Consider the following 21,066-nt stretch of genomic DNA (forward strand, 5'->3'; position numbering starts at 1 on the left):
TCTAACCATTTGGTTTAGTGTTGAGATAATGTATTTAAGGTGGATTTGCAGTGTCAGCATTGGTATTCCTCTGCTGGCTCAAAAAATCTCCCCTCTCTCTTTTGTGAGTACAGATTCTTGGGCAGTTTCCCTGACACACTTCTTACATCCAGGCATTTTCTTAGCTGGGCTAATATTTATATCTTTTTCATGTTCACTATGTTGTCTCACTTACCAATACTTTGATAATGTAAACATTATCATGTGCTAAACCTACTTGTGTTACTGTTAATACTCTAATGAACTTAGGTATGTGTGTGCATATGTTGGTATTTTGGAAAATATTTCCTCTATAATTTTAAAAGCTTCTTCCCTCTAAGAAGTTAGAGTGCTACCAATCATACACTCTTTATTATACAAAAGTCCAATGATGTCAGTAATTACAAGACATTTTTATTCAAAAAAAAATTTGGTGACTTCTAGATTTTTCTGTGGGCAAGCTAAAATTATTTTTTCTTAAATTTATTGTAAGTACTTCAAATATCTGCTGAATATAATTTTTCAGGGCAGCATCTTTCCTTCAAAATATGGTAAAATTATTACAATGTGATGAAAATGTACATAGGGGATATAGTCAATAATTATAGTCAATAATTAATAATTATAGTCAATAATTAATAATTTTGTATGTTGAAATGATAAGTAGACTTATAGTCATCATTTTATAGTGTATAAAGATATCAAATCATTATGTGTACACTGGAAACTAATAGGTTATGTCATTTATACTTCAATAAAAAAAAGAAAAAACTCTATTTTAGGCGATGGGAACATTAACACACAAGTCTTCATGCTTTAGTGTTCTACCTACCTCCCACTTCTCTTACTGGAAGCAAAGCTTTTGCTATGTGGCTGTGCTCACTGTGTCAAAAAAACAAGACACTTAACTTTATTACATAAGAAAAATACATGGGTGCCCATGTTGATCTTCCTCTTCTTTTTTTAAAAGTAATCTGCTTGGTGGTAGTCAGTTCTCATTACTTACATTAGGCATGTCCTGTAAAGTTACTAGAAACAGTTAGCGAATACTGAACCATAGTTCCTGAGAGAAGTAAGTAGTTAGGTTCCTGCAGAATCTTCCTCTGGCCATATTTACATCAAGTCATCAATATATAACCTTGTTTTGTATTTGTTTTGGTTTAAAGACACCATATTTAACATATATATATATATATATGTTTACTTTTTTTTTTTTTTTTAATGCTTATTCATTGTTGAGAGACAGAGAAAGAGCTCCAGCACGGGAGGGGCAGAGAGAGGGGGAGACAAAGAATCCACAGCAGACTCCAGGCTCTGAGCTGTCAGCACAGAGCCTGACACAGGGCTTGAACTCAAAAACCACAAGATCATGACCTGAGCTGAAGTCAGATGCTTAACCGACTGAGCCACCTAGGTGCCCCATATTTTTCAATCATTAAAATCATGGCCGATAGATAGCACTGTAATTCATGCACTTATTGGTTTTAAAAAATGGGACTGGTTCTCTTCTGGGGCCAAGTACAAGAGCCCTTTTTATACTAGTTAGTAAAGGAAAACAGTTGAGTAAGGATTACAGTCCACCAGGGGATTAGGAAATCTTCCCCTGATATTTTTTTAGATTTAACTTTTTTATCAGATTGATAATATGAGGAGATATTACTGTGACCTACAACCTCTAGTCTGTCTTTAGAGTTCTAATTCTGGAAAAGATGTTTCTTAATACACATTTCTTAAAAAATTTGATATCCAAACGAAGATCTTCCCGTAAGAATATTATACTTATTTAATACTAAAGTGTATAATTGAAAGAGAGGTTTGTATTAAGATTGGGTTTTTGAATTCAGGTAACCTCTAAAAATATTTGTTTCAGACATTACCTGCTCAATCTAATTGACATTTAGTTGTTTTAATTTAGCTGCTAAGTAGAGCTTAGTAGGGACATAATGCAAGAATGGAAGAATTATCAGAAGCTATACTTAAATTTTAGGAAAAAGACTATCTTATTTTATAGTCATAAAATACTTATGATTTATTTTATACAGCTGGTATAATCCAGATAGCATCATTGTAAAATTTAGTCACTTTATACCAGGAATTTAGTAAATATTTATAGAAGTAATTAATATTTAGAAAGAAAATTCAAACAAAATAACTCTAGCATTCCAGGTGATTTTGATTTTTTATTAATGTTTGTATTTGGTTTTAGGGTGGATCTGTTTTATTAATAACAGGTCCTCCTGGATGTGGGAAAACAACAACTCTAAAAATACTATCAAAGGAGCATGGTATTCAAGTACAAGAGTGGATCAATCCAATTTTACCAGACTTCCAAAAAGATGATTTCAAGGAGATCTTTAATTCTGGTAAGATTTGCTGTGAAGGTAGTGGAAATAGTGGGAAAAGTCTATGTTTAAAGGAGGTTTGAAACTCCCCATCTGGGGTGCCTGGGTGGCTCAGTCGGTTAAGTGTCCGACTTCGGCACAGGTCATGATCTGACGGTTTGTAAGTTCGAGCCCCGCGTCGGGCTCTGTGCTGACAGCTCAGATCCTGGAGCCTGTTTCGGATTCTGTGTCTCTCTCTCTCTCTGCTTCTCCCCTGCTCATGCTCTGTCTCTGTCTCTCAAAATAAATAAATAAACATTAAAAAAAATTAAAAAAAAAAAAAAAAAAGAAAGAAAGAAACTCCCCATCTATATTCTTGAGATTCCCAAGATTTTTGGGTATATGTTTTTAGAAGAAATTATGTGTTGTCACTCGTATGCTAGATTGACATCTGACCACTATTAATAACTTCATAAAATAAGAATAGCAATCAAATGAAACCATATGAGAGCATTTTCTTTGATACTTCCCAGTTTTAGAGAGTAGTAATTTCAAGAGAAGAGGGGAAAGTTGCCTCCAGTAGAGGAGAATGGGATTGTTTGAGGATTAAGTCTGATCAATTGATTCGTAGCAAACTCATTTGGAGTGTCTTCATTTTACAGGCAAAGACATAAATGTTTTTACCAGTTGGGTGACTATTATACTGACAGCTGTATTCTGAAGTTATTTAATTCCATATTACATTCATTGGTATAGAAAATTCACTGTGGTCCATGATGAGTCTTGTCTTTTGAAATGTATATCTTATTTTGAATTTGAACAGTTTTGCCTAATTAGAAAAAAATCTACAATTTTGTGAGCTCCTTCAGGTATATGTGAATGTATTCAGTAACATATATATGTATATTAAGTACATATGTGTGATGCTGATGTGTGCATAATTTGTTGAGAGTAAAAATGTTGAATGTGTTTTCTTTCAGAATCAAGCTTCCAAGTATTTCCCTATCAATCTCAGATAACAGTTTTTAAAGAGTTTCTGCTAAGAGCAACAAAATATAACAAACTACAGATGCTTGGAGATGATCTGAGAACTGATAAGAGGATAATTCTGGTTGAAGTACGGACAAATTTTGAGATCCTACTAACTATTGAGTAAATAATTACAAGATATATCTTACTGATAGTGGCGTTAACTCTCTGCATAGTATTAATCGTGGTAAAATATAATGTAAAGGCTCTGTGATAGCAGAAACCTCAGGTCTTTTCCAGTAAACTTGAATAGAGTAGCTATCAGTTGATGAACTTTAGAATTTTAATGATGTAAGTGTGGAAAAAGCAAAAGAAATAATTTGAAGGGTGCCTGGGTGGCTCAGTCATTTGAGCATCTGACTCTTGATTTCGGCTCAGGTCATGATCTAGCAGTTCGTAAGTTCGAGCTCGGTATCAGGTCTGCGCCGACAGTGAAAAGCCTGCTTGGGATTCATTCTCTCTCTCTCTCTCTCTCTCTCTCTCTCTCTCTCTCTCTCTCCCTCTCTCCCTCTCTCCCTCTCTCCCTCTCTCCCTCTCCCTCTCCCCCTCTCTCTCCCTCTTTCCCTCTCTTTCCCTCCCTCTCTTCCCCTCCCTCCCTCCCTCTCCCTACCCCTCCCCTTCTCACTTTCTTTCTTGCAAAATAAATAAACTTAAAAAAAAAAAGGAAGGATTTTAGAAAGTGGTGTCTTAGTGAAAATACTGTAACTAGTAGTGACCTTAAGAAATTTGAACTGTAACGCATTTTACTGGATAGGACATCAGCTTTTTCATGTTTTCCTTAATTTCTATAAAAGTTCTAGTTACAGTACGTTGAATAGGTGACATTTTTTCCTAATTTGGTAAATATAAATCTGAAAATTAATTTACACAAGAATAAAACTAAACTAGTATTTATCATTTTTCAATAGGATTTACCTAACCAGTTTTATCGAGATTCTCATACTTTACATGAAATTCTCAGGTGAGTTTCAGTGAAGTTTTCTCAAACTTTGAATTAAATGGCAATAGCTTAAATTTCAACATTGCTATACTTTATTTTAGGAAATATGTGCATACTGGTCGGTGTCCTCTAATATTTATAATCTCTGACAGTCTCGGTGGAGATAATAATCAAAGGTTACTGTTTCCCAAAGAAATTCAGGAAGAGTGTGCTATATCAAACATTAGGTAAGAATGAAATTCTTGTTATGCTCACATTCACAAGTTATATTTTTAGGTAATCATCTAACCCTTATCTTTCTTTATGAAACTTTTGACAGTTTTAACCCTGTGGCACCAACAATTATGATGAAATTTCTTAATCGAATAGTGACCATGGAAGCTAATAAGGTAAATCTCTTTAAGAACTGATTAATCTGAATCTTACATTTTATTTATAGAAAGTGAAACTTGCAGAGTTAGAGACACATATTATTTCAGTTTTTAGAATTAAAATATTTTATTACATTTGTAAGGCCTGTCATTTTAGGAAAGGCAGGAAATAGTTTTAGAAATCCGGGGGTACCTGGGTGGTTCATTCAGTTAAGCGTTTGACTCTTGATGTTGGCTCAGGTCTTGGTCTCAAGGTCATGAGTTCAAGCCCTTTGTTGGGCTCCACAGTGGGCGTGGAGCCTACTTAAAAAAAAGAATCTTTAACTTTTTTTTTCTACTAGTAAACCTCACTTTCTCTTTCATATTGAAGTAAATAGTTCTTTCCTTGGCTTAGTATTCTAAATTGTGTCGATTATCAAGAGACTGTTTCCTGGCATTTAGATACTTAGTCATCAACAGTCCAACTCTACATTTGTCCTGTTGTCAGTTTTTTTTTTTAATCTAACATTTTTATTGTGGTAAGAAACATAAAATTTACCATCTTAACCATTTATTTTCTGATATTATGGAATATACTTGACATATAACATTCATAAGTTTAAGGTATACAACACACTGATTTGATACACTTAACATATTGCAAAATGCTTACCACTGTGGCATTACACAATACCACCAAGTCGTGTCATTACCACTTCTTTTTTGTGGTGAGAACATTTCAGATCTACTCTCTTAGTACCTTTAAAATATTTAATACGGTGTTATTAACTATACCATCTTAACCATTTTTAAGTGTACAGTTCAGTAGTATTAGATATATTAACGCTGTGGTGAAATGGCTGTTATCATTTTTATTTTAAATTACAATTCTGTTTTTATTTGTGGAGTCACAGTTACATTTTTTTATTGTGTATACAGTTGCAATGTTAACTTGAATTATTCAATTCGTTAAAAGTGAGAGTATCAGAACCAAGGAATTTCTGTGATTTAATGTTTTTCAGTGACAAATAATGATGTTTTAACTGTAATTATAGTTTTATATTATTTGTATACCTTATCAAATAAAAACAGATGGGGTTTCATAGGAGCCAGTACCATGGTAGTTATTATTTAAATGGTAAATCGTTTTTTCCTTTTTAAAAAAAAATTTTTTTTTAACGTTTATTTATTTTTGAGACAGAGAGAGACAGAGCATGAATGGGGGAGGGTCAGAGAGAGAGGGTGACACAGAATCTGAAACAGGCTCCAGGCTCTGAGTTGTCAGCACCGAGCCCGACGCAGGGCTTGAACTCACGGACTGCAAGATCATGACCTGAGCCAAAGTCGGACACTTAACCGACTGAGCCACCCAGGCACCCCTGTTTTTTCCTTTAAGGTACCGAATCAGTCAAATTAGTTTCATCAGCCAAACGATTGGTCTAGTGTGTAAAACTAAAGTTCAAATTTGTCCTTTGACCTTATTGATGAATTAATCATCAGTTGATTTTTTGACCTTTGAAGTTGACATTTGTAGTTCTGTGTGGTCTTAAAATCTCTATTTCTGGCACAATCCAGTGATTAAAATATTATGAAATCCTTGGGTACAGAACATTCAGCTCTTTTGAGCTATTAAGAAGAAAATGTAAAATGTGAATAATATAATACCTGTTAATTTAGTGGTATGATTAGTAGACTTTAAGGTATTATTTAATGTTAACATTACTATCACTGCCATTATAAAAATAGTATGTATTAACTATTCCCAAACTTTATTACCATGCTTGTATCTATACAAACTATTTTAAACAGATTTATATTTCTTCCCTGTGGTTTTTATGGCTTTTAAACCAAAACCAGTGTTATTGACCAAAAGGACAATCTAAAATTTTTGAAACTATTGATTTGGCAGAATGAGCTTTGTTGGTGTGCAAATAAATATAAATGGAAAAAGAAAAACCTCCAGAAAAAAATTGGTGTAGACTTTTTTTTCTGTAAAATAAACTAACTTTCTGATGAGTTTGGGAACAAAAAATCAAATAAGTCATTGGTTCCATATAAGAAAAGCTTCTTAAACTGGTTTGTACATCTATAAGGCAAGAGGAATTAACCTTTGCTTAGCCCCTGATCTGTGACATAAATTACTCTGAGTTATTTGTCTATGGAATTTTTCTTTTCTTTCTTTTTTTTTGTCAAGGAAGTGATGTTTATTTTTTTAATTTATTATTTTGTTTTAAATTTACATCCAAAGTAGTTAGCATATAGTGCAACAATGATTTCAGGAGTAGATTCCTTAATGCCCCTTACCCATTTAGCCCATCCCCCCCACAACCCCTCCAGTAACCCTCAGTTTGTTCTCCGTATTTATGAGTCTCTTCTGTTTTGTCCCCCTCCCTGTTTTTATATTATTTTTGTTTCCCTTCCCTTATGTTCATCTGTTTTGTCTCTAAAAGTCCTCATGAGTGAAGTCATATGATATTTGTCTTTCTCTGACTAATTTCGCTTAGCATAATACCCTAGGTTCCATCCACATAGTTGCAAATGGCAAGATTTCATTCTTTTTGATTGCCGAGTAATACTCCATTGTGTATATATTTCACATCTTCTTTATCCATTTATCCATCAATGGACATTTGGGCTCTTTCCATACTTTGGCTATTGTGGATAGTGCTGCTACAAACATGCGGGTGCATGTGTCCCTTCGAAACAGTACACCTGTATCTCTTGGATAAATGCCTACTAGTGCAATTGCTGGGTCTTAGGGTAGTTCTATTTTTAGTTTTTTGAGAAACCTCCATGCTGTTTTCCAGAGTGGCTGCACCAGCTTGCATTCCCATGTTGTTATTTTTAATGCATCATTTTTTCTATCTTTGACATCAACATTATGTTAAAATAAATTGATGGAACTTCTCCCAGCAGCATGGTTCTAGGGAGCCTACTACTACAAATCAACTAGATCTTAAATGAAACATAATAAATCTTTTTGCACCACTTGGATCATAGAAACTGAGGGAAATCTTCAAGAGAGAGGTTGCTTTGAGGATCAAACAAAAAAATGTATGTATGAAAACCACTTAACTGAATAAGTAAAAACTATTAATAGTGAAAAATTATAGGCAGACTCCAATAATAGAGGGAGCAGTTATTATGATGAGGTGTCATGTCATTAATTAGTGTTTTGAGAATATTTAGTGATGTGGGAAAATACGAATTAATGTATCTTAACTTAATGTCAAGTTAAAAATAATAAGGTGCAAGGGGCACCTGGGTGGCTCAGTCAGTTAAGTGTCTGACTTTGGCTCAGGTCATGATCTCACGGTTCATGGATTCGAGCCCCACATCGGGGTTTGTGCTGACAGCTCACAGCCTGTAGCCTCTTTTGGATTCTGTGTGTGTCTCTCTCTCTCTGCCCCTCCCCTGCTCATACTCTGTTTCTCTCAAAAGTAAACATTAAAATAATAACAATAATAAGGTACAAAGTTATAATGCTAACACTAGAAATTATATATTTAGGGGCACCTGGGTGGCTCAGTTGGTTAAGCGTCCAACTTTGGCTCAGGTCATGATCTCACACTCCATGAGTTCGAGCCCCACATCGGGCTCTGTGCTGACAGCTCAGAGCCTGGAGCCTGCTTCAGATTCTGTGTCTCCCTCTCTTTCTGCCCCTAACCACTCATGCTCTGTCTCTCTGTCTTAAAAATAAAATAAAACATTTTTAAAAAATGAAAAAAAAATTACATCTTCAGCTCTTAATATGCATCAGGCACTAAGCAAAGTATTGTTATATACCTGATCTTATTAAACCTCATCACAACTGTACAAAATTGGTACATAATCCCCATTTTATGGATGAAGAGACAGTTTTTTGGGGGAAATGACTTGCATAATATCTCACAACTATTAAGTATCAGATAGGTTTGAAGTTTTGTTCTCACTCCAGTTCACTGTGCTAAAACAAAATAATTTTCAATAACAGCAGAATGCATGTTATACTTACACCCATACATACTAGAAGAAACGACATAAAAATGCTGAGTGTGGTTAGTTCTGGATGGTAGGATTACTTGTGTTTTTTTTATGTCTTTTTGAAAATAAATCTACATTCTCTACTAGGAGCATAACTACAAATTATTATTTTTAAATACTTTATTTACTAAACATTCAAGAACTAATAAAAATAGTCAACATATAGCACCTTACCACATTAACTCAAAAAAATTTTTAAGACTAAATCATCAGGGGTACCTAGGTAGTTCAGTTGGTTAAGCATCCTACTTTGGCTCAGGTCATGATCTCACGGTTTGTGAGTTCGAGCCCCGCATCGGGCTCTGTGCTGACACCTCAGAGCCTGGAGCCTGCTTTTGGATTCTGTCTCTCCCTCTCTCTCTCTCTCTCTCCCCCTCCCCTGCTTGCACTCTGACTTTCTCTCTCTCAAAAATAAACATTAAAAAAAAAAAAAGACCAAATCATTAAATTTCAAATGGCATTCACTTTAATAAGTTGTGTTGGAATAGTACAAAATATACCATGGGGGTGCCTAGGTGGCTCAGTTGGTTAAGTGTCCAGCTCTTGGTTTGGGCTCAGGTCGTGATCTCACAGTTTGTGAATTTGGCCCTTGCATGGAGCTCTGTGCTGACAGTGTGGAGCCTGCTTGGGATTGTGTCTCTCCTTCTGTCTCCACTCCTCCCCCGTTTACTCATTCTCTCTCTCAAAAATAAATAAACTTTTTAAAAAAGAGAGATGGGGCGCCTGGGTGGCTCAGTCGGTTAGTGTCTGACTTTGACTCAGGTCAGGATCTTGCAGTTTGTGAGTTCGAGCCCCATGTCAGGCTCTGTTTTGACAGCTCAGAGCCTGGAGCCCGTTTCAGATTCTGCGTCTCCCTCTCTCTGCCCCTTCCCCGCTCATGCTCTGTCTGTCAAAAATGAAGAAACGTTAAAAAATTAAAAAAAAAAAGATAACATGACTTTTTTGTTGTGTAGTTAACATGTTGTACTTTAAATAGTTGACCTGCAAGAATGTTAGAACTAGTATACTTGGCGCACCTGGGTGGCTCAGTTGGTTAAGTGTCTGACTTTGGCTCATGTCATGATCTCATAGCTCATGAATTTGAGCCCCACATCAGGTTCTGTGCTAACAGCTCAGAGCCTGGAGCCTTATTCAGATTCTGTGTTTCCTTCTCTCTCTGCCCTTCTCCCACTCGTGTTCTGTCTGTACCTCTTAAATATAAATAAAAATTTTTTTAAAAATTTAATTGTATTTAAGATTTTTTAATTTGGTTTTTATTTTTTTAAGTTTACTCATTTATTTTTGAGACAGTGAGTGAGCACAAGTGAGTGGGGGAGAGGCAGAGAGGAAGAGAGATACTCCCAAGCAGGCTCCCTGCTCAGGGTACAATCTCACAAATCTGTGACATTATGACCTGAGACAAAGTCAAGAGTTGGACGCTTGACCGACTGAGCCACCTAGGTGCCTCAAGATTTTAAGTTGTCTCTACACCCATTGTGGGGCTCGAACTTACAAGCCCGAGATCAAGAGTCTCATGCTCTACTGACTGAGTCAACCAAGTGCACCTAAAACTAGTATATATTGAGTTTATTGTTGATACGTTACATCATAGGAGCAATAACCAGCACACTTCAAATCCTTCAAACTTTTATAAAATCAATTGTTAGGATGCTGTCTGGGGTCTCCAAAGATGATAATGATGTTATAGGAAGATTAAGAGTTTAATCTCTGGAATTCTGCACCTCAGTTAATTAAATTAAGAAAGAGTGTTGACATCTTTTTTTATTAAATAATGTTTTATTTTTATTTTAGAGAGCTCGAGCAGGGGAGAGGCCCAGAGGGAAAGAAAGAAAGAATCCCAAATCCCAAGCAGGTTCCATGACCAGTGCCGAGCCTGACGCGGGGCTTGATCCCAGAACTCTGGGATCATGACCTGAGCTGAAATCAAGAGTCAGATGCTCAACCGACTGAGCCACCCAGGTGCCCCTAGTTATAAGAAAGAATGTTGAATATCTTAGGTTTTTTTTTTTTTTTTTTTTGAGTTTAAATAGATGTTTCTTTGTTTTTATAAGAAAAAAGGTCTTTAGTCTTTTCTGTAGTATTAAGTATGTAAATTGTGATCACACATTTCAACCACAGTTGTATATGCAGAGTGATTAACATCCATGGTATTTCCTTCAACTACCAAGGATCATGATTTTAAATTACATTTCCTTTTTGGCAACTAATCCATACTAGAATTTTTCAAAAAGAAATACTCTTAAAATAATTTTATATAAAATAAACGTATTCACAATAAAAATGAAGTTAATCTGGAAGGGAAATTCACAGGCATGAGCAAGAAAATTTTATAAAGGAATAATGAAGAGAGACTTGCTCTGTAGGTATTGGAGCATAATATAAAATTATACGTATCACACCTGCATAATATTGGCACAGTAATAGACAAAAAAGAATAAAATGAGAAGAAACACAGAAATAGATCAGTATGTGTAAATGGCAATTTTCTGTATAAGAAAGTAGTATTTTACGTTACTGGAGAAAGAGGAGACTATTAAAATTAAGTAGTATTTGCACAATTGGATATCCATATAGAAAGACATAAGGTTGCATCTTTATACTATGCACAAAAATAATTTTTAGGTAGACTGAAGTTCTGGGGTGCCTGGGTGGCTCAGTTGGTTGAGTGCCTGACTCTTGATTTTGGCTCAGGTCATGATCCCAAGGTTGTGGGATGGAGCTCCCCACATGGGGCTCTGGATTGAGTGTGGAGCCTACTTCAGATTCTCCCTCCCCCTCCCTCTCCCTTCCTCTCTCCACCTCTCCTCCTCTCCTCCTCTCTCTCTCTCCCTTTCTCCCTCTCTCCCTCTCTCTCTCTCCCTCTGTCCCTCCCCTGCATGTGCATCCCTCTCTCCCCTGCATCTCTCTCTCTAAAATAAAAGAAAAAGAAAAAATACTGACTTTGGTTTGGAGGAAAGTATTCCTAAGCAAGAAACAGAAGTCCTAAAAACACTGGATTTACTTCAAAAAGCTTAGCAGAGGGGCTCCAGAGTGGCTCAATTGATTAAGCATCAGACTTCGGCTCAGGTCATGATCTCATGGTCCGTGAGTTCGAGCCCCGTGTTGGGCTCTGTTCTGACAGCTCAGAGCCTGCAGCCTGCTTCAGATTCTGTGTCTCCGTCTCTCTCTCTGTGCCTCCCCTGCTCATGCTCTGTCTCTCTCAAAAATAAACATTAAAAAAAAAAGCACTTAGGAGATGGCAGAAGGCATGATAACCTAAGTTAAAATACAAGCCTGGGAATGGAAGAAAATATTTGCAATTTATGTAACAGATAAAGCATTAACACCTGAATATAGTATGTATTATATATGTAACATATATACATATAATGCAACATATATTGCATGAATATATAAAATTTCATATATATGTATATATATATATATTTGCCTCCAAAAAAAGGTTAAGAACAGAAGCCAATACTCAGAGTACTACAAATAGCTAATAAACATGAGAGGTGTTTAGCCCTACTAGTAATCAAAAAAATTAATATTTAAATATATTTTTAAATGTTTATTAATTTATTTTGAGAGAGAAAGCATGAGTGTGGGAGGAGCAGAGAGAGAGAGGAAGAGAGACAATCCCAAGCAGACCCCACACTCTGCGCAGAGCCTGACACAGGGTTTGATTCCACAGTTGTGAGATCATGACTTGAGCCAAAATCAAAATCAAGGAGCACCTAGGTGGCTCAGTCAGCTGAGTGTCTGACTTCAAGTCAGGTCATGACTTCATGGTTTGTGGGTTCGAGCCCCACATTGGGCTCACTGCTGTTAGCCTATCAGAGCCCACTTTGGATCCTCTGTTCCCCTCTCTTTCTGACCCTCCCCCGCTTATGCTTTCTCTCAAAAAATAAAACATTTAAAAAATTTTAAAAATCAAAATCAAGAGTCGGATGCTTAACCGACCAAGCCACCCAGGTGCCCCAAAGAAATTTGTATTTAAACCAGATACCAGGGCGCCTGGGTGGCTCGGTCGGTTGAGCGTCCGACTTCAGCTCAGGTCATGATCTCGAGGTCTGTGAGTTCTAGCCCCGCGTCGGACTCTGTGCTGACAGCTCAGAGCCTAGAGCCTGTTTCAGATTCTGTGTCTCCCTCTCTCTCTGCCCCCCCCCCCCCCCGTTCATGCTCTGTCTCTCTCTGTCTCAAAAATAAATAAATGTTAAAAAAAATTTTTAAAAATAAAAATAAACCAGATACCATTTTTCATGTATCAGTTTGCAAAACATTTAAGAAATCAACAAAAAGGATTGCCAAAGAAGGAGAAAATAGGCACTCTCATATACCATTGGTAGAAAAAATAAAATTGGTAACTGTTAGACTTTCGAAGGCACTGTCCTTTTTTTTTTTTTTTTTTTTTTTTTAACGTGTATTTATTTTTGAGACAGAGAAGACAGAGCATGAACGGGGGGAGGATCAGAGAGAGAGGGACTGACACAGAATCTGAAACAGGCTCCAGGCTCTGAGCTGTCAGCACAGAGCCTGACACGGAGTGCAAGATCATGACCTAAGCTGAAGTCCGATGCTTAACCGACTGAGCCACCCAGGTGCCCCAAAGGCACTCTCTTTTACAGAAATATTTGTGCTGCTGACAAAGATAAATTTGTGGTGAAAAATGGGAAACAATGTAATGTCCCTTCATTGGGGAAACTGGTAAATTATAATATACTCATGATGTTTTTTAAAGTGAAATACAGTTAAAGGTGCTATTATAGATCGCAGAGAATGGTATTAAGTAAAAAGTCATGTTATAGAACAATACATGTAGGGGCACCTGGGTGATTCAGACATTTCAGTATCTGACTCGTGATTTTGGCTCAGGTCATGATCACAGGGTTGTGGGATCGAGCCCTTTGTCAGGCGTGGAACCTGCTAAGACTCTCTTTCTGCCCCTCTCCTGCACTTGGGCACTCTCTCTCTCAAAGATAATGATAATAATAATAATACATGTAATACGACCCTACTTGTATTTAAAAGTTAACTATGTTGGGGTACCTGGGTGGCTCAGTCATACAAAGCGTACAACTTTTGATTTTGGCTCGGGTCATGATCTCATGGTTCATGGGATTGAGCCCTGCATTGGGTGCCATACTGCATGGAGCCTACTTGGGATTCTCCCTCTCCCTCTCTCTCATTGCCCCTCCCCTGCATGAGCTCGTTGCTCGCTCTCTGTCAAAAAAACAAAAACTTTAAAAAGTTAACTATGTCTATACATACTTTTAGGTTCTCTATGTACTTAGAGATATTTTTACACAGAAAGTAGTCTGGAAAAATACTCACTAGAATATTAACAATTGTGACAAAGTTTAGGATATGGGGAGACTAACCTAGAACAGTAAATTTTTCATAAAGACTTCTGAAACAGCTTTGATTAATAAAAATATATTCAAAGACAGTAGGAAAGTACTGTTTTTTGTGTTTTAATCAGTTTTTACAAAATCTGAAATGGGTGATATATGAGCCGTCACATGAATTCGACTTAAGTCTTGTTATCAGTAAACCATTAGGGTTTCTTAAGGTGAGAAGGAAAGAGAAATTTTTCTGGTCTTATACTTGGCCTGACAAGGGAGTGATATTTGTATATATGTATGTACATATAGTTGGGGAGAATCTCAAAATACAGTCTAGCCCAAATAAACAAGTAAAATTATTTTATACTCTTGAAAATTTACCTTAATCTATGATAAGTCATTGACCTTCCTGAGCAGACTGGTGTTTAACAAGGAAGCTTTTTAGCCTCCAGCTTTGAAAGATTCTAATTTATTTTTATTTAGTTTAGAGAATGGGTGGCGGGGCGGGGCGGGGGTTGTTTTAGAAAAGAGTTTTTTAAACTGTAATTTTTTCATTTTAGAATGGAAGAAATATTACTGTCCCTGACAAAACTTCCCTAGAGTTGCTCTGTCAAGGATGTTCTGGTGACATCAGAAGTGCAATAAACAGCCTCCAGTTTTCTTCTTCAAAAGGTGACTATGAAAGATAAATTCTTACAGTATTATATTAGGTGACTTACTCTTAATTGTTCATGAGATGAAATCAAACTAAACATATTTTAATAACTGATACATATCTATCTCCATGTATTTTTTTTGAGATTGTTTCATAAAATCATGTATGTACATGTGCATACAATAAACACACCCCTGTGAATATGTCATTGTATGTATCCATATACCTGAGACAAAACCTGATTTATTTATGTGGTTTACTACTTTACTTTTTAATTGTTTTTTTTGTTTTGCTTTAATTTTAATGTTTATTTTTGAGAGTGAAAGACAGTGTGAGCCAGGGAGGGGCAGAGAGAGAGGGAGACATAGAATCCAAAGCAGGCTCTAGGCTCTGAGCTGTCAGCACAGAGCCCGACACAGGGCTTGAACTCACAAACTGCAAAATCATGACCTGAGCTGAAGTTGGACGCTCAACCGACTGAGCCACCCAGGCGCCCCTTTAAAGTTAATTTGGATGAGACTTCCTTGTTCTGCCATTTACCAGTGACTTAGTCTTGCAAATGACATTTTGTGCTTGCATATTCTTACCTTTTATATGAGAACCTCTCTTACAAAGTTGTGTGAAGAATAAGTGAGGTCACACTTGTAGAGTGTTTATTCCAATGCTTGATACATATTAAGGGATCCATAAATGGTCAGCTGTTAATGAATTTAATAATATTGTGCTGATCACAAAAGTAATCAATTACTTTTGATTTTTAAATTACTTAAAATTTTTTTTTAATGTTTATTTTTAAGAGAGAAAGAGCGTGCGCATAAGCAGGAGAGGGCTGAATCTGGACTAGGCTCCAGGCTCTGAGCTGTCAGCACAGAGCCCTATGTGGGGCTCGAACCCACAAACCATGAAATCATGACCTGAGCCAAAGTTGGACGCCTAACTGACCAAGCCACCCAGACGCCCTTACTTTTGATTTTTAATTTATGTAAGATACATTTAATAAATTGATTTACTTCATTTTAAAAAGGTTGCATAGTCATGCTACATTAAAAGAGATAGCACATGGGGCACCTGGTTGGCTCATTCAGTTCAGCATCTGACTCTTGAGTTTTGCTTAGGTCATGATCTCACGGTTTGGTTCGTGAGTTTGAGCCCTTTGTCAGGCTGTGCAGAGCCTGCTCTGGATTCTCTCTCCCTCTCTCTCTCTTTGCCCCTCCCCGGCTTAGTCTAAAGAAAAAAAAAGAGAGATAGTACATGATTTATTGTGCATGGTCTTTCATCAGAAGACATTTAATAAGTCACCACACTGAGGAATTGACCTTGAAAATTTAAAAGGCATCTTTGGAGCTCTCAATCCACCTGAAATCCTAGTATCTACCTACAAGTGTAGCCTGTTCATTAGTTTACATCTCAGTTTTTCTTTTCTTTTTAATTTCTTTTTTAAATGTTTTATTTATTTTTGAGAGTGAGAGTTGGAGCAGGGGAGGGACAGAGAGAGAGAGTAACAGAAGATCTGAAGCAGGCTCTTTGCTGACAGCGGCAAGCCTAATGCAGGGCTCGAACTCACAAACTGAGATCATGACCTGAGCCAATGTCACTCAACCAACTCAAACAACTGAGCCACCCAGGCACCCCTACATCTTTGTTTTTCAAAATAACGATAGAGAAAAGTAAATAGGCAGCCTAATACAACTGAAAGTAGAATTCTGCTTATTCCTATAGAAATGTAAATGGTGCTTAGGTTCACTTAGGAATTACAGGTTGGGAAGGCTGAGGTAGGCCAGTTTGAGATCCTGACTACCATTTATACCATTATTATTCTGAGCTCAGAAATTTTAAAGGGAAGAAAATAATATTTTTTGAATGGGTCAGGAACTGTATGAGCAATCATATATTTTTACATTTAATTTTTGACCAGCCTAATGAGATAGACAATAATAAATCAATTCCAGATCTTATGTTTTTTCTGCTCTTCCAGGCTACTTTTTTCTTTTTTAAGTTTATTTATTTGTTTTGAGAGTGAGTGCACTGGTTGTGGGGTGCGGCAGAGAGAGAGGGAGAGAGGGAATCCAAGCAGGCTCTGTGCTGACAGGCTCTGAGCTGATGCAAGGCTCAATCTCACCACTGTGAAATCTTGACTTGAGCTGATATCAAGAGTTGGATGCTTAACTAACTGAGCCACCTACACACCCCTCAGGCTACTTTTCTTAAGTGATGCATTCTGAGTTTTGAACAGATTTACCAATGAAATTTCAACACAGGCATATTCGTAAATTGAAGACTGCCCAAATCAATGTTAAGCATCCACTGCAGAACCATACTGCCTGGTTTCAAATCACTTACCAGATGATGACCTCGAGCTAGTAACTTAAACTCTTTATATGTCCTATCTTTTTTTTTTCTTTTTTAACATTTATTTATTTTTGAGAGACCGAGCAAGACAGAGCATGAGCAGGGGAGGGACAGAGAGAGGGAGGGAGACACAGAATCCGAAGCAGGCTTCAAGCTCCGAGCTGTCATCACAGAGCCCGACGTGGGGCTAGAACTCATGGACCACAAGATCATGACCTGAGCTGAGGTCGGAGGCTTAACCGACTGAGCCACCCAGGCGCCCCTATATGTCCTATCTTCAATGCGTATAATAGTAGTTTTCTCCTAATCTCAAGTGTTTTGAGGATTAAATTGGTTAGTACATATCATGAACCAAGAATAGGACCTTGCACAGGCAGTACTGCGAGAAATCAAGATGATAGGCCTGTATTAGTGTCATTTCAATGTGTGAAAATTTGAAATTTTTGTCATGAGATACTTTCAGATGACATTTTATTTCATTTTAATAGTTTAGTAACCCAAAGAGGACTGTTACTTAGTTCACAGATTTTACATTATTGTGTATTAGGAAAGTATATTTTAATTAGAATATTTAGTGTAACTGTACCTAAAATGTTCTCAGTTTTGTTTTTCATATTTTAATTTTATTTCCAATATTGTCTCTTGGGTGTATATTACTTAGGAGAAAACAGTTTTTGGCCAAGGAAAAAAGGAACATCTTCATTAAAATCAGATGCTGCGCTGTCAAAATCAAAACGAAGAAAAAAAAACAGATAGGGTTTTTGAAAACCAGGAGGTCCAAGCTATTGGTGGCAAAGATGTTTCACTCTTTCTCTTCAGAGCTTTGGGGAAAATACTATATTGTAAAAGTAAGAAAATCTTATATTTTATTAAAAATCTGTTAGGTATTCGTCCTACAACAGAAATAAAATACCAGTTTTTGAAAATGTCATGTATTTGGCAGTTAGGGCCAGGTCTGACACTGTTTGGCAAGGCCTAAGACACAGTAGGTAAATGTATTTAGGTACAGTATTTTTGGACTGTGGATGGGATTAAATGTAAAAACTACTGTCTGTAAATCTTTAAAATTATAGTTTGCTGAAGGTAAACTATGTATCAGTTCCTCTAGAATTTTAGTGGCACATGTTGGTAGCCCAACACCAGAACCCTAGACAAGTTGTCAGGTAGCGTCAGGCTTCTTTGGATCTCCTTACATTTCTCTTCACTAGCTGCTCTCTCCACAACCAGAGATGTTCCATCGCCCTTTTCTGTATTTGATGCCTGGTTCCCCTCCGACCCTCCATCTGCATCACCCATCACCCAGCTCCCAAATTGCCTCTCTTTTCAATAAAATCCCAAACTTCTATTTCTTATGTAGAAAATATCACTTCTTAGCCGATCCTGAAGGAAGAGAATTAGGATTGGGGGCTGGGGGGGTGGGATCTGACCTGCTTTTATGTAGATTAAAGTAATTCATACAAAATTTTGAGGGAAACTGTTGTCATAGTTTATACATTTTTTTTTAATGTTTATTTTTGAGAGAGAGATAGAGTACAAGCAGGGGTGGGGCAGAGAGAGGGAGACACAGAATCTGAAGCAGGCTCCAGGCTCTGACCTTTCAGCCCAGAGCCCGTCGCGGGGCTCGAACTCATGAACCATGAGATCATGACCTGAGCCAAAGTCGGACCCTCAACTGACTGAGACACCCAGGTGCCCCTGCCATAGTTTATAATAGTTTTATATGTTATACCACAAAGTAAATAATCATAATGGACTATTGAAAAAAGTCCTTTGTGTACAATGGCTTCAATTTTCTCTCAGATGTTCAAATCTCGTGTAAATTAACTGCTTCAGTGGGTCACAAGTAGTATGTGAACAGACATTCATTTAAGCTTTGTGTTTATCATGCCTGTTATTATCTGAGATTTTTTTCTGGTTGCCAAAAGCCCAGTTGTTTTAAACCACTGTTTTTATCTTTCTATAACACTGAGTGCCTCTTATACCTGTTTTCCATCTTCTTACCTCCTTGCCTCTTTCTCTTCTGTTGTCTTTCTGTATTTCTGCTTCATTCTCTCCTCACTCCAGGCATCATTCTTGTTTGAGGCTATTACCTCTCAGTTTCTTCTTTCCAGGTGGTTGAAAACTTGAGATTTCTAAATGGAAAATTTCATGCCACCTGAAGATGAACCTGGCATCACTTAGGTGGAAATGAAGACACCCTCTGTCCTTGGATCCTCTTACCTCTGAACCTCAGTGGCTATTCCCACTGATACTTTCCCTTCTACACTTTCTTTTCCTTCTCAACATTCATTTGCAGCTTCCTGCATCAGGGAACAGGGTCTGTGTTCTCTTGTGCAGAAAGCAACCTCGTTCTACATCGTAAATAAAACAGTAAAGATCTCTATATTGAGAATGAGGATCAAAAGAAAGCAACTCAGAACTGAAAAGGTGAAATGCAGAGTGCTTTGAGAACTGGAATATTTTCATACTAGAAAAGCCATAATCCAGGTGTCAGAATTCTAATTTGAGTTCTTAAGAATAGTGATAGGCTACCAACTATATACATATAGTAGCAAGGCGCTGTAGTAGTGAGGCAACTTACATAGGTCTCCAGTTGCTTTGTTTTTATTTTTAATATCTTATTTAGTATGTTTGGTATCATGTGCCTAAAGTATTGGAAAAAATCTTCAAATGAGTGGTTCTGTATAACTTTAAGGTGATGTTATTTTTAATAATTCCAGAATTTTTTTTTATAGGAGCATCTTTAACAGAATTAGGTTCCCCTCGGTTGCCTTCACATTTATCAGAGTATGAACGGGATACCTTACTTGTTCAACCTGAGGTAAAGTCTTTAATAACATATACTACTTTTTCCAGGATATATATTAGTTACATTTACGGAAATGTCCGTTTAACCACAGAATTTTCACCAAAATAATATGTGTATGCTTCTTTTTATAGGAAGTAGTAGAAATGTCACATATGCCAGGAGAGTTATTTAATTTATATCTTCACCAAAACTACTTAGATTTCTTCGTGGAAGTAGATGATGTTATGAGAGCCAGTGAATTTCTGAGTTTTGCAGATATCCTCAGCGGTGACTGGAATGTAAGACCATTTGACTTAACCATTTTTGTTTATGAATGTTTCCTCCAAATGGAGAAAGTTTGCTTTTATTCCTCATTATTGGACATCTTATGTAACTTCTTAATAACAATGATAAAATTATTTAATCCAACTCAGTGTTTCTAATGACACCGGTTAATCTGATTTTTTTGGTGATAATATAACACTAATTTTTTCTGAAGTTATTTTCTGATTATAAAACTAATATATTCAGAAATTTTGACAACCTTTGAAAAGTAGATAGGGAAGAAGTGTGTTTTTTATACTTTCTTTTACTTTTTTAAACAATTTTTTTCATAACTTTCAAATTATTCACTATAAAATTTATATTTTTTCTTTTTTTTTTTTTTTTTTAATTTTTTTTTTCAACGTTTATTTATTTTTGGGACAGAGAGAGACAGAGCATGAACGGGGGAGGGGCAGAGAGAGAGGGAGACACAGAATCGGAAACAGGCTCCAGGCTCTGAGCCATCAGCCCAGAGCCTGACGCGGGGCTCGAACTCACGGACCACGAGATCGTGACCTGGCTGAAGTCGGACGCTTAACCGACTGCGCCACCCAGGCGCCCCAAATTTTTTCTTAACATTTTAACACAGCTCTGATCAATGTAATAGCCACTAGCCACATATGGCTATTTATATTAGGTTAAATTTAACTTAATTTAAAATTCAGTTCCTCAGTCACACTGGCCACATTTCCAGCATTCCATAGCTGCATGTGGCTAGTACCACTGTGTTAAACAGCTAGATACAAAATGTTTTTGTGAGGCGCCTGGGTGGCCCAGTCGGTTAAGCGTCCGACTTCAGCCAGGTCACGATCTCGCGGTCCGTGAGTTCGAGCCCCGCGTCGGGCTCTGGGCTGATGGCTCAGAGCCTGGAGCCTGTTTCCGATTCTGTGTCTCCCTCTCTCTCTGCCCCTCCCCCGTTCATGCTCTGTCTCTCTCTGTCCC

At 37.0% G+C, this 21,066-nt stretch overlaps 1 protein-coding gene across 1 annotated transcript in view; it reads left to right on the forward strand.

The window, feature by feature from the left end:
• The window catches only part of RAD17 (RAD17 checkpoint clamp loader component), a 39,038-nt gene that overhangs the window by 7,089 nt on the left and 10,883 nt on the right, over positions 1-21,066 (forward strand). Inside the window, 10 exon segments of the mRNA XM_045446131.1 lie at positions 2,225-2,381; positions 3,320-3,456; positions 4,277-4,329; positions 4,410-4,535; positions 4,628-4,697; positions 14,569-14,680; positions 17,674-17,753; positions 17,755-17,860; positions 19,748-19,833; positions 19,953-20,099. Of these exon segments, the coding sequence (XP_045302087.1) occupies positions 2,225-2,381; positions 3,320-3,456; positions 4,277-4,329; positions 4,410-4,535; positions 4,628-4,697; positions 14,569-14,680; positions 17,674-17,753; positions 17,755-17,860; positions 19,748-19,833; positions 19,953-20,099 (1,074 nt within the window).

Source organism: Leopardus geoffroyi, chromosome A1 (genome assembly GCF_018350155.1).
Source record: "Leopardus geoffroyi isolate Oge1 chromosome A1, O.geoffroyi_Oge1_pat1.0, whole genome shotgun sequence".
Lineage (NCBI taxonomy): Eukaryota > Metazoa > Chordata > Mammalia > Carnivora > Felidae > Leopardus > Leopardus geoffroyi.